The sequence below is a fragment of the Muntiacus reevesi genome, chromosome 9 (assembly GCF_963930625.1).
Source record: "Muntiacus reevesi chromosome 9, mMunRee1.1, whole genome shotgun sequence".
NCBI lineage: Eukaryota > Metazoa > Chordata > Mammalia > Artiodactyla > Cervidae > Muntiacus > Muntiacus reevesi.
In genome coordinates, this window is record NC_089257.1 from 4,862,235 (window position 1) to 4,876,917 (window position 14,683).

The 14,683-nt window shown below is 37.7% G+C and overlaps 1 protein-coding gene across 1 annotated transcript; it reads left to right on the forward strand.

Moving 5' to 3' along the window:
- The first annotated feature begins 3,954 nt into the window (after positions 1–3,954).
- LOC136174914 (olfactory receptor 4C15-like) lies at positions 3,955–4,898 on the forward strand. The gene is given in 2 exon segments (XM_065945178.1): positions 3,955–4,336; positions 4,339–4,898. Coding segments are annotated over 2 exon segments (942 nt in total).
- Positions 4,899–14,683: the final 9,785 nt, after the last annotated feature.

Here is a 14,683-nt window from a genome sequence, read left to right on the forward strand (position 1 = left end):
AAAACTTATATCACTTCATTTCACTTTTAGAATAATTTTTAGGGTTGGGGTTACTTATATGAGAAATATAGTGATTTTTGTGCCTCTAAAAATATTTGCTAAAACATTTCCCAATTGGAAAATATGAATGAAGCTGTTTCGTTGCAATTTAGAAGACGTCATCATTTGAAAACCTGACTTAGAAACCTGTTTTGTTTTTATGATGGATTCAATTCTTCAGTGCACTTTGTACATATAAACACTATTTAAAATTAAACTTTATATAAATATTACACATCTCTCTGTTGAATTATACATTGAAAAGCAGTTCATAGTAACTGTCTTATTTGACAATCACAGGTCAGCAGCGTGAACAAATGTCACTCGATTTTATGGAAAGGACTCAGAAGCTTCGTGGTTTCTTCAGGGACACATGACTATAAATCTGTAGCTTCTAGATTTTTTTATATTGGAAAGTGAGCAATTGTATTATTTTAATTAACTTTTCATTTTGGAATAATTTTAGATTAAAAGAAAAGTTGCCAAGATACTATAGAGTTTCTGTCTACTCCTCGGCTATTTTCCCCTAATAATTATCATCTAACATCACTAGTAGCACATTTGTCAAAACTGTGGAATGAATGTTGCTGTATTACTCTTAAAGAAGCACAAGATTTTATTCATGTTTTACTAACTTTTCCCCTTCTATCACTTTTCTGTTCTAGGGGTCAATCCAGGACAGCACAGCATATTTAAGTACCTTTTAAATGATTTCTGATCATAAAGCTCGTGATCATAAGCTCTGAGGACGCTGTCCTCTCCATTGCCTAAGTATTAACAGTAATTTTGGAAGTTCCTTTAATATTGAAAAAAGAGCCGTTTGATTTGTTCATGCCTGATGAGCATTTTGATTCTAAAATAGTATTTCTCTTAGAAACTTCACAGATTAGGGACATGCAGAGCCTAAGATCTCCTTGTTAGATTAATACAGAGCCTTGCTCTTTCTCTCCACTGTTTGCATTATTTGATGTTCTTTGTTCAATGACACTGCCTGAAAAAGAAGTGGGCTCCTGAGGATCTGGGCTTCCTAGGTGATGCTAAAGGTGAGGAACCTGCCTGGTCAGTCCAGGAGACAGAAGAGACGCAGGCTTGATCCCTGGGTCGGGAAGATCTCCGGAGAAGGGCACAGCAATCCATTCCGACATTCTTGCCTGGAGAATCCCATGGACAAGAGGGGCTTGGCGGGCTCCAGTCCATAAGGTCACAAAGAGCTGGGCACAGCTGAAGCAACTTGGCACCCACACACGCACACATGAGGGTCTGAAGACTATAAACTATATTCAGGAGCTATTAAAGACTTAAAAGTGCTGCACATTTAAATGATACCATATCTTCACTGTGGCAACCAATAAAAATATTTTATATTTGTGAACATGTAAAAGGATGAGTGAAGACATCTGTAAGCCTAGATCATGGGAAAGCAGAAATTAGGAGTAAAAGCACTGTCATTTCTGCTCTGTGTCAAAGGCTCTGGGAGTTTTCTCACTGACGGCAATTTTCTCCAGTGCATCCTACTGCATTCATGGTTTTATCAATATCAGTATTGCCTTATCTGATTCTTCCAAGAACCTTATCAATAGGTGTTGCTAAAATACCCAGTTACAGAGAATCTGAACTCTAGAGAATTTTAAGTAACTTTTCTTGTCACATAATATAACTTAGCACAAGAGCTTGAATTTGAACCTAGGTCTCTGTGACTCTGGAACTGATGTCTCTATTTCATTTCATTGGCTCCACATATATTAATAGCCTCTACTTTTTAATATATAGTCATTCACGGATCCAATGATCTTACAAGGTTTGTTTCGTGTTCTTGTTTACTTGATGGCACGGCTGAATATGGAGTTCAGGGCACAGGTGCTGCTTACGAATGTCTGGTATCCTGGAAACAATTTGTTTTAAAGTAAGTAAAAAGACATATTGCATGTATGTCTGTATACGTGCTAGTTTTATTCATATTTTCAATCATTTTTGTTAGCTGTCAGTGTCATTCATAAAAATCAACTCATTTTTAATTCTTTCAGAGAGCCCAATTATTCTTTTACTTCCCTATTTAACAAGCATAGGCCGTATGTATATGTACACACACACACATACTCACTGGCCCCTTGACTGATGAACCTCTCAGATGCACAAGGAAGGACAATCAGGCTTCCCTGGTGGTTTAGTGGTAAAGAATCCGCCTGCCAATGCAGGAGACGTGGGTTTGATCCCTGCATCAGGAAGGTCCACTGGAGAAGGAAATGACAACCCACTCCAGGGTTCTTGTCTGGGAAATCACACGGACAAAAGAGCCAGGCAGGCTACAGTCCTGGGGTCACAGAGTCAGACACGGCCGAGCGACTAAACAACAGCAAAGGACACAGTCATTCTTCAAACGTGTCCTGATATAAGAAATGAAGCCAAAAGTTGGCCTTTCTGTGGGTAAGCTGTCTGGCTTTTTAAGAGGGAGAAGAGTCACTAAAATCAGTAAGGGTATTTTATCATGAGCAGCAATTTCACATTTTCCAATTTGACCCTCATTATAATTGTATGAAATGAGTAGGGAAGTTATATGTGAATCTCCCTACATTACAGTAAGTCATATACATTTGAAACAGATACACACTGGTGAGTATTACTTGATCTGATTGGGCCACATTGAATAAATACTTAGCAATCAATTAATAAAGCCTCAGGCTCTGGCTATAGCCAGCGTACTGTTTCTAATCCTTACCTATGTGGTTATTGTTAATTTGCATCTATAAATAATTGGACCATTACCTTCTGATTCTACATCACTGGCTCTGTGTCCTTCATCAAGAAGCATCAGTCAAACTTTGACACAGAAATCAGAAGGTTATAACCTCTACAGTGAATGGAGACTCTAGAGAAGCCCGTCCTTCTCTGAAGCTCTTGATAGGAAAAAAACAAAAACAAAAACAAAAACTTCTTCTTTCCCTGTAGTCAGTCACTTCCATGCTGGAGTCAGAGGTTCTGGGTTAAGATACAGAGCCAGCATCTGTTATTTCTTTAATTCTATCTCTTTAAGCATGAACTTCCTACCAGTAAAATTGGGTAATAAGATCTAACGTGGAATGTTTCTTAGCCACTTAACTCTGAACTGCTCCCTTGCATTATTTAGCTTAGTCATCGGAACAGTACACATTAGTAGGTATTACTTATTTTTGTCAGCTTCTATTCTTGTTTTTAAATAATGAGTGAAGAGAAAACCAACTTAACACATGGAAATTTATTATGTCTTAGTCTTCAGCAAGGTGTGTTCCCAATGATCATTCTCTTTTTAAAAGAATGAATTAGTTGATTTTAAACTCTCAATTCTGTTTAGAATTTTAAAGAAATAACTAAGGGAATAGCCATGATCCAAGCATCTCTTCAGTTTTGTCTTATTTCTCCTTCTATCTGTAGATAAGGAAGTCACCTAATCATGGACAGCTTGCAACACCCCCCTGTTCCCCGCTTCTCACATCCATGCACATGGCAGGCATGACCAATAAACTGCAATTTTCCTTTCCTCAGATCATGGATGTGGCTTCAGCACTCTTCTCACAATTCACTCCAGGAAACCACTACTATTAACATATGACCAGAGCTGGCAGTTGAGATAACAACTATTTCTTATCCCCACAGGTGGATCCCTATCCTGCTCCTACATTGAAGCTCTGTCTTAGAATATTTAATAATTTATCTGTACTTCAATTCTTCCTGGTATCCCCCTAGCACCTTCAACAAATTTCTAGCTTTGTGTTCTCAATGATAAAACAAGCACAAGAACATAAGTTAATTTTTCACATGGATGCACCAATTTGTTGATGACTGATGACCCCTCCAACTGGTCTGAGACACATTTGTCTTTTTTCTTTCTGTAGATTCTACATGCTCACTGTGGTAGCTTTCACCTTTTCACTGGAAATTATGCAAAACCAAAGCTTTGTGACGGAATTTGTCCTCCTGGGGCTCTCACAGAATCCAACCGTGCAGAAAATAATATTTGTTGTATTTTTGTTCATTTACATTGCAACTGTCGGGGGCAACTTGCTAATGGTGGTGACCATCAGTAGCAGCCCAGCACTCCGGGGCTCCCCCATGTACTTCTTCCTGGCTTTTCTGTCCTTCCTGGATGCGTGCTTCTCCTCCGCCATTGCCCCAAAGATGATTGTGGACTCTCTCCTTTGGAGGAAAACCATTTCTTTCAAAGGCTGCATGATCCAGATCTTTGCTGAGCACTTCTTTGCTGGGGTGGAGGTGATCGTCCTCAGCGCCATGGCCTATGACCGCTATGTGGCCATCTGCAAGCCCTTCACTACTCTTCCATCATGAACCACAGACTCTGCGCCCTCCTGATGGCGGTAGCCTGGACAGGCGGCCTCCTGCATGCCATGATACAGGTTCTTTTCACTTTCCAGCTGCCCTTCTGCGGCCCCAGTGTCATCAATCACTTCATGTGTGACTTGCACCCGCTGCTGGAGCTGGCCTGCACTGACACTCACATCTTTGGGCTCTTGGTAGCTACCAACAGTGGGCTTTTCTGCATCTTAATCTTCTCCTTGTTGCTTGTCTCCTATGTGGTCATCCTGCTGTCTCTGAGAACCCATAGCTCTGAAGGGCAGCAGAAAGCCCTCTCCACCTGTGGATCTCACGTTGCTGTTGTTGTTTTGTTCTTTATCCCATGCATATTTATGTATGTACGACCTCCATATTCTTTCTCCTTTGACAAAATGGTAGCCATATTTTATACCATCCTAACTCCCTTGTTCAATCCTTTGATTTACACTTTCAGGAACAAAGAAGTGAAAAGTGCCATGAGGAAAGTGTGGAATAGGGTAATGATGGTTTCTAATGAAAAATAAAACATTTAAAGTTGAATAGAAAATTCAAAGTTTCTAATCAAATCAGACAAAAATTTTATATGGATGAGGATTGCTTGACAGGGGGTAAAGTAATGTAATATTATAAAAAATAGCATAAGTTCCAGGAAATAATTTAGTTTTTGTTCTTAGATCACTTATGGACTCTGATTTGACAATTCAATATCCTCAAATGAAAATTAAGAAGACTTGAATTTTATGCTTACTTAAAATCTAAAAGTCAAAAAAGAATGAAAAAAATTGCTCTCACTTCTTGCTACTAATTTGATATCTTGGGAAATATTTCTGGAGGGAAGACAAAATTGTCCTAGAGATTAGGTTTATACATATATAACTATATTTGTATACCAATGAACTTTTTGCCCAGATTAATGTATGCAGATCACTGCTGTACAACTGAAAATAACTAAATATTACAAATCAACTCTATTAAAAAAAAATAAACAATAGAAAGAAAAACATAAGCATATTAATACTTCAAATTTGACAAAGAACTGTAATTATTGCTGATATTAGCCCTTTGATATTGATGATAACTATGATTAACACTTTGAAAGTGAAAGTGAAGTCGCTCAGTTGTGTCGAACTTTTTTGTGACTCCATGGGCTATAGCCAACCAGGCTCTCCTGTCCATGCGATTTTCCAGGTAAGGGTACTGGAATGGGTTGCCATTTCCTTCTCCAGGGGATCTTTCCAACCCAGGGATCAAACCCAGCTCTCCCCCATTGCAGGCAGATGCTTTACCGTCTGAACCACCAGAGAAACCAATTCAAACTTTCATGTAACGTGAATAAGAGTAGTTAACCACACATATTTCAGAGTGTAGGAAGAGCTTACTCCAATTAAGTTTCCAAGAACGGAAGTAAGAAATTCACTTCATTTTCAGGGCACCCTCTCTGCTCCACTACAGACCTTGCTGTTCTGTCTGACCCAGTGTTTCCAGGAAGGAGCTGTGTGAATTATGGCTACATGAAGTGTTCCCTTCTCCATAAACTCTTTACATCCCATCATCACTTGTGATAGAAGGCAATGATAAATCTCAATGAAGTATAGTTTATGTGTTTTATTCAAGTGTCACATAATTCACCTTCTAAGTAAATGAGAGTTGAAGATATGAAAAATAGACTCTGTTGGAAGTCATCTGTTTGGTTGTAAGAAAAGAGGTAAGTTTCTCAATCTGTCTGAAATATTTTCTTCTGTGCTGTGCTTAGCCTCTCAGTCGTGTCTGACTCTGTGACCCCATGGACTGTGGACCACCAGGATCCTCTGTCCATGGGATTCTCCAGGCAAGAGTATTGGAGTGGGTTGCCATGCCCTCCTCCAGGAAATCTTCCCAACCCAGGTACTCAACCTAGGTCTCCTGCACTGCAGACGGATTCTTTACCATCTGAGCCCTAAACACTGATCTCTTGGAATCTGTACTCAGTGTATCTTCTAACAAATGCTAGAGCTCCTGGGGAGTGTTTCTCCCAATGAAGAATATGGTGATTCGGGCTTCCTAGGCCTTCCCTGGTCTCAGCACACAGCTGAACTACCTCCCAAAGGCATCTCTGCCCACAGAGGATGCAACACACTGAGTCAAGGCCAGCTTGGCAGAAGTTTCTACCTTGGGGAGCACCTGGCTCAAAGCTTATGGCCAGGGCTGATGTTTCTGGGACAGAGTACGAAATTGGGCTTCACTTTCTACACACCTGGGTTTTCAAGATCCTTGACAATCCTTGCTATGACACGCAGCAACAATCTCTCTTTAATTGGGGTAAGTGAAGGCGTGGTTGTTCAGGAAGAAAGAAGCTGAACTGTGGGATGAACGTTCAGATTAAACGACTTTCTCTAAGATGTTTCTCTCCTCCCCGCTCTATGTCTTTCTATATCCCATCCCCAACTCTTCTTTCCCTGGTACCTGCTCATTCCTCTCTCCTGTTCTGACTACATGAGCCTGCTTCTTTCCTCCTCTTCACTATTATCCAGTTAGATCTTTATTTTCTTTTGCTTTGATATCAGCCTCAGCATGCAGTTTAATGAACTTGGTTTTGGAGGCAGGAAAGAAATTTAAGATATCAATTGCCATCCTTCTCTCATTACTCATGATTTCTCTTTTCTAAGATGCAATCTACATGATGATTAGGATTTGATATTTTATATGACATGTAGGGTGAACGCTTTGAGAGAGGCTACGTAGTAACATCCCTTTCTAGTTCTGGCCTAACTGCCTTAATTAAAACACTCTGTATCACAGGTCATGCTTTGTAAAGAGAAATGGATGAATCACATGGCCAGTTACCTTGCCAAAAAAAAAAAAAAAGTGTAGGTCAAATGAAATAGCACAAGCAAAAACTTGTTTGAAAGACAAGATTATGGAACAAGAATATTTTATCCTGAATTATCTTATTCAATCATATATATATATATATATATATATTATATATATATATATATATATATATATACATATACATATGGAACATAGGAGATAGAAGCAGATGTTTATTTAATAAAGGAAGAATGGAAGAATTTTGGTACCCAATGTATTTGAATTAGTTAGCATTTGAGTAGGTAAAAGGAAAATTTAAGGATCAAGGAAGTAAAAAAGCCTTCTGTCACCATGATGCCCTCCCAAGTCAAAGAGGCAGGGCAATCCAGAGAAGCTCGGAGGTAATGGCTGAATTCAGTAATGAAGTCCTCAGGGAGTATTGGTTTGGCCTGATGCACACATCTTCTCAATGATGCTTCCCTGTATTTATGTCTCCAAATCTTCTCTTCGCTTACTTAAAATAAAATAGAATTGCTTGAACTGGATTTCATGGTTGTCTGTTACCTACCCAAAATTCATCTCTTAAAACGTTTGGATTTAGTGAGAGTGTAGTTTTTAATGAAGGGGGCATCTATTTTTCCTGACGTAATGCATGTTCGCGTTCTAAAAGTATTTAGTCACTCCTCTATCCTAACTGCTCCTCTTTTCACAGCAACGGGCTCCCTCTTTTTTGTTTTTATCCCCTGCTGGAAACCTAATGTATTAAAATTAAAAAATCATTGATTTACTTTATTTTTTTAATAATCATCAGAGAAAATCGAAACACCCAATCAGAGTTTGCAATTATTGTGATATTTCTGATTTCTCACAGTGAACTAATATTATTTTAGCTCAACTTCAAGGAAAACCTAATGGTATTTAGATGTGTAACTTTACTAGAGTTAAATAGTTTGACTTATTAATATTAATATATTTATCTTACTTAGGAAAACCCTTTATAAACTTTTTGAATATTTAGTTTTCAGAGAATCTTGTTGGAAATTGCAACTTAATTCAATTAAAGCCATAATTTCACTTATTCCCCATATTTAAGCCTTTAACGACCAATCAATTTATTTTCTAGGATCTTTCTGATATGGAAAGATCATATCACAGAGTTTTGTGTAGTTTTCAATGATTGAGAATCTTACATAGAGAAATGGTATCCCTCCAACGTCATTGTGAGGAGGTGGAGGACATCTTTTCATGCCCTGTAAATTGACTCCAGATATGATGAGTAGGTTCTCAGTACACATTTGATGACTGAGTTGATGGTGTTACTGAATCACTAGAGAACTGATGACTAATCAGAAAGAGGAAGTACATCAAAATTCACGTTAAAATTTGTTTCATTTGACATTAAATTTTAAAGGCATGATTGACTAAAATGGAAACAGGAGTGTAAAATTGACAGTTTATTGCATAATGTTGAAAAAAAGAGCTCAAAACTTAAAGATATAAAAAAATTAGACAAAGCATACAAAATTCAAAACAAATGAAATAGAAGAAATTAAAATATACAAAAATGTTATACTGTATTGCTAATCAAAATATATATTTCATAATGCTAATTATGTTAACTAAGCAAATATAATAGTGCTTCAAGTTAAATTTTATTTATAATTTGTGTCATATTGTTATAGTTTTAGAAACAATGGAAAATGATCTAATTTGTATATAAAATATTTCACATATATATTTGTGTGTATATACATACATATATATCTGAAAACCCAGCAGAATGTGTAAGGAACTAATTTTTATTTCTGGTTTACGGGCTCCCCTGGTGTCTCAGATGGTAAAAAACATGCCTGCAATGCAAAGACCTGGGTTTGATCCCTGGGTCGGAAAGATACCCTGGAGAAGGGAGGGGCAGCCCACTCCAGTATTCTTGCCTGGAGAATCCCACGGACAAAGGAACCTGGTGGGGTTCATGGGGTCACAAAGACTCTGGCAGGACTAGTGAGTAACACTACCGTAGGATTGGTTAAGTATGAATTTTTGAAGGTCCCTTTTCTCACCCTGTAATACACTGAAAGCTCCAGAAACTTTGTTATGCAGATGTATCCATACACTAATCAAATTTCTAATAAATATTGAACCAACCAAATTGAAAGATTATTTGAGAATAGTGCCAATAATTACGGGCTTCCCTGGTGGCTCAGTGGTAGAATATGCTTGCAATGCAGGAGATGTGGGCTCGATTCCTGGGTCAGAAAGATCCCCTGGAGAAGGAAATGGCCACCCATTCCAGTATTCTTACCTGGAAATCCCATGGACAAAGGTGCCTGGTGGGCTACAGTCCATGTGATCATAAGAGGTGGACGTTGACTTAAAATAGTGATATTTATATTATGAATCTCCTGGGCATATATTTGATGAAACTATTAAAATAAGCACAAGCTATATGAGAAGAGTTTATTAAGAATATTTTAATTAAATGAAAATTTGGAAAAACAAAGAATAAATGGTAGAATTTATATTTCAAGATTTTTAAGATTTTGACGTGTTAATTTTGGGCCCCCCTGGTGGCTCAGCTGGTAAAGAATCTGCCTGCAATGAAGGAGGCCGGGGCTGATATCTGGGTTGGGAAGATCCCCTGGAGGAAGGAATGGTAAGACACGCCAGTATTCTTGCCTGGAGAACACTATGGACAGAGGAGCCTGGTGGAGTCCACGGTGTCACAAAGAGTCAAGCATGACTGAGTGACTAGCATCATGTTTATTTATAACTGCTAAGTAGATAATTACGCTACAAATACAGTTTAACTACACAGCAAAGGCTTTTAAATTAAAACAGAAAATCAGAAAATATAATAACATGATTGAAATTATATAGATATATGCATATAAGGAAAAGTAAAGGAGAGCAAGGAGGTGTATTTTTATGTTGAATTTCTGAAATACATTTTTAAACTTACATTAAAGTGATAAAAATGGAAAGAATGCAATCTTCTAGATGACATTGGTAGGAGAATCAGATATGAAGGAGGATAGTACACAGGTTACAGAAAAATAGGAAGTGAAATAACAGGTTGGAGCCACAGAATTTGAAATTTACTAGCATGCATCTAATGAATGTAATGGTTTATATCAAATGTATAGCAATTTCAAAATTATTGCTAGCCTAAATGCTTTGTTCAAATATCTCATGTACCCTAACCGGCAATGAAGGTAAAGTTACAGCTGCAATGAACCTAAAGATGGAAAAATAAGTTTTTTCTTAAGTATAACCCAACAAAGATACTGAAGAGATCAGGAACAATGGGTACAAGCTGTTGTTCAAATAAACAAATGTATTCACTCAGGAGAGAATCTCCAAATGTATTATTTCTAAATTATATAAGGATATTATTATCAGTAATTGATGTGCATACATGTTATATGCACATATATGTATCATATGCATATGCTTAATAATGTATCTGTTAGATTCTCTATCATATAAAGAAAGCGCCTTAAGACATTAAAATGATCTTATCAAGATCATAAAGCAAATTCACTAGTTCTCAGACCATGGCAGAGTGCCGTCAACCACTTGAGGGCTTTTTGCCCTACAAATAAATCTTGGCAACCCGTAAGAAGACCTTGAATCAATGCCAATGTTTAAAGCATGTCAACATTAAAAAAAAAAAATCCTGAGTGAGTATAGTCTATGAAAACTTTGAGAAACACTAAATTATATGTTTGATGAAATTAGAACTCTAAAAGTTGCAATTCTGGATGCAAATAAACTGCTATTGCCAAGTCATCATTTCTCCAACTCTGTTTTTGCCGATGAACCACTTTTCAGCTGTGTCTGTTCTATATTCACCATAACCATGGAGGAGAAGAGCAGTGTGAACGAGTTCATTCTGCTTGGGTTAACACAGGATCTTCTAAAGGAGAAAGTAGTATCTGTTACCTTCTTATTTCCATACCTTGGGACTCTGTTGGCAAACTTCCTAATTGTGATGACCGTACGATATGGCCAGACACTTCAGAGCCCCATGTACTTCTTCCTTTTCTACTTATCCTTTGCTGATGCCTGTCCTTCAACAACCACTGCCCCTAGGCTAATTGTAGATTCTGTATCTGAGAAGAAAGCCATCTCCTACAATGAGCGCATGACCCAGATGTTTGCATTTCACTTCTTTGGGTGCATGGGAATCTTGGTACTTGTCCTCATGTCCTTTGATCACTATGTGGCCATTTGCAAGCCCCTGCGGTTCACAACCATCATGAGCCAGCCTGTCTGTGGCCACTGGTGAGACTGGTCTGGATGGGGTCTTGTACCCATTCTTCAGTACAGTTTCTCTTGGTTTTGAGATTACCCTTCTGTGGCCCCAATGCCACTGATCACTATTTCTGTGATATGCAACCTTTGTTGAAACTTGCCTTTGTGGATACTTAAGTCATCAACCTACTCATAGTGTTTAACAGTGGGGCCATGTGCATGGTGAGTTTCATATGCTACTAATCTCCTAAGTTTTCATTCTACATTCTCTGAGTAACTGTAGCACAGAAGGAAGGAGGAGAGCCCTTTCCACATGTACCTCCCACGTTATTGTTATTGCCTTATTCTTTGTACCATGTATATACATATATGCTCACCCTCTAACTGTATGTCCAGTGGACAAGATGGTGGCTGCATTTTACACTATTTTGATACCTTTACTGAACCCTCTGATTTACACTAAACCCTCTGATTTACACTCTGAGGAATGCAGAAGTCAAACAGGCCATGAGAAAGCTATGGTGCAACAAAGTCTGACTCAAGATGACAAAGAGCAGAAGATGCCAACTGCGAATTCTGTCAGAGTTTAAGTATAATTGGGCTGATGGAAAAGAGAAAATGTTCATTCTATTGTGGACAGTATAAATGTGTTCCAGTGGGACATTTAGGGGAATAGGCAGAATGAGCACCCGGCAAAATCTATATTATTTTAACCAATCTCTCAGAGAGACAACATCAGGTTCCATCATCTTTGTGGGGGCACAAGCCCATTCCTCATGTCTGCTGTCTGCTTTGATGTTTCTGCTTGTGAACCACATCCTGTTCTCTCTGTAGGTTTAACTTCTGGTTTTGTACACTATTATTTTTTTTTTTTTTCTTATCCAAGTTTAATATTTTGCCCCTGATCTCTATCATCCATTTTGTTGGTAAATCAGGTCTGGGAGTACTATGTCTGTATCATATACTTTCTGGCTCAAGAGTCAATAGCATAGCGTCACTCCTGGAAACCTATGCCCCCCAAGGAGCATAAATATCAGCCAGTCAATCCTCTCTATTTGGGGCTTGTCTCCCCTTTGTAATACTCTGAAAAATTAGCTTTTTCTTTGCCTGTGTATGTGTAGGGAAATAATGCATCACTTCCTATTCAAATCAGGTAATTCTATTTATAACAAAGATATTCACTGCATTGATACATAATTTCTCTGTATATACATTAAAATGTTTTGTTCATCATGTTGATTATTATTTACATATTTCTTAGCTTTTTATACATATCTGTTTTTGTAGTTTCACTTCATGGGCACTTTCCTAATCTTTGGTTACTTCTGAATGGGTGACCATTTTATAAAGCTGTTAGAGTTATATTATAAAAACTAAGATCTCACAGATGAGATCATACATATGAAAAAGGCAATAATTGACAAATAAAATAGAAATAATGTCATAATGTGTGTGTGTGTGCTCAGTCGCTCAGTCGTATCTGACTGTTTTGAGACCCCACAGACTGTACCCTGCCAGGGTCTTCTGTCCTTGTGATTTTCCAGGCAAGAATATTGGAATGAGTTGCCATTTCCTTATTTAGGAGATGCTCTTGACCCAGTGATGAAACCTGCATTTCTTGCGTCTCCTGCATTGGCAGGCAGATTCTGTGCCACCTGGGAAGCTCATATTTTTCATGTATCTCACTAAATTTGCATTCTTGTTTGAGTACTGTTAACTAATGAGCATCAACAGTAGGAGCCAGCCCACAAGGAAAAAGACATTGAGTCTATCTCTGAGAATAAATATAATCAAGACTATTTTGCTATAGTTGAAACTCCAATACTTGCGACACCTGATGTGAAGAACTAACTCATTGGAAAAGACCTTGATACTGGGAAAGATTGAAGGCAGGAGATGAAGGGGACAACAAAGGATGAGATGGTTGGGTGGCATCACTGACTCAATGGACATGAGTTTGAGCAAGCTCTGGGAGTTGGTGATGGACAGGAAGACTGGCGTGCTGCAATCCATGGGGTCACAAAGAGTCGGACATGACTGAACGACTGCACTGACTGATTTCTCTATAGATCTGAAAACTGGACTGTAAACTGTGGCAGATGAACTCATATGATGCCACTTTGAGATGTTTTGCATTAGCGTGTCTCTTTGGGAATCTCAGCACTCATGGACCTTCAGACTCAGACAATCAAAGTGTGGAAGATCTGATTATATTCTCTTCTGTTAACAACTTTTTATGGTTAAAGATAGTAACTGATGTTCTTGCTGTGATCATTTCTAAGGATCTTTGCAAGCCTGTTTTTAGTCTCTCAATTATTCTTCCTCTGGATATATTCATAGCTTATCCCCTCAGTACTTTTGATTTATTATTAAAATGTATCCTCTCAATAATGACTTTTCAGACTACTTCATAAAATTGCAACAACCACCCAGTAACCTTCTGTATCTCCTATTCCTCCATCTCTGCTTAGTTTTTCTCCTTAGCACTTATCATTCTCTAACCTGTCATACAGTTTATTCATTTTATTTGCTGGTTATGATGGTAGGAATTTGTGTCTTAAAAATAATGTTACGTCTTCAGTGCCTAGAATAGCACCTGGCATAGTGGAAATGGTCAAGTACCTGCTGAGCTAATAAATAAATAATTGTCGAAACATATATAAACCACAAGAGGCTAGAGAGTGGCATGGAATGAACTATCTTACTTCAGAAGGAGCCATATTATAATACCAAATAATAAAGAGCAGAAGGATAAATAAAGAATATATTTATGAGGAGAAGACACACAGAAAGCCATAATCTGGTCCTTTGACTAGAAGAACAAAATTAATATTCTTCTGTCATGTGGTGGCATTTACATGAGCATATATATTTGTCATAAGTTATTTACTGTATGTTTAAAATGGTGCAGTCTATTATATGTAAATCATACTTTAAGAAGTTCATTTAAATATAAAATTATGTAAAAACATTTTTCTTTCCATTTTTCTCTTCTCCCTTCCTTTATCTGGTGACTGATTTCAAAATGCTATAGGGGTTATAGAAATTTAAAGTAGTAGTTTTCATCGTCATTAGTTATGTTTCACTGGTATCATCAGGATTTATATAATAATTAATATATTTAACAGTTACAGTTTCTAAAATATGAAACTAGGAGAAGTTAAGAAACTTGCTTAAAGCCACAGAAACATAAGTCAAGAAGCTAGAATTCTACTAGATCAGATCTATCTGAACCTTTATCTACACTCAGAGCTGCTTTTGTCATTGGGAA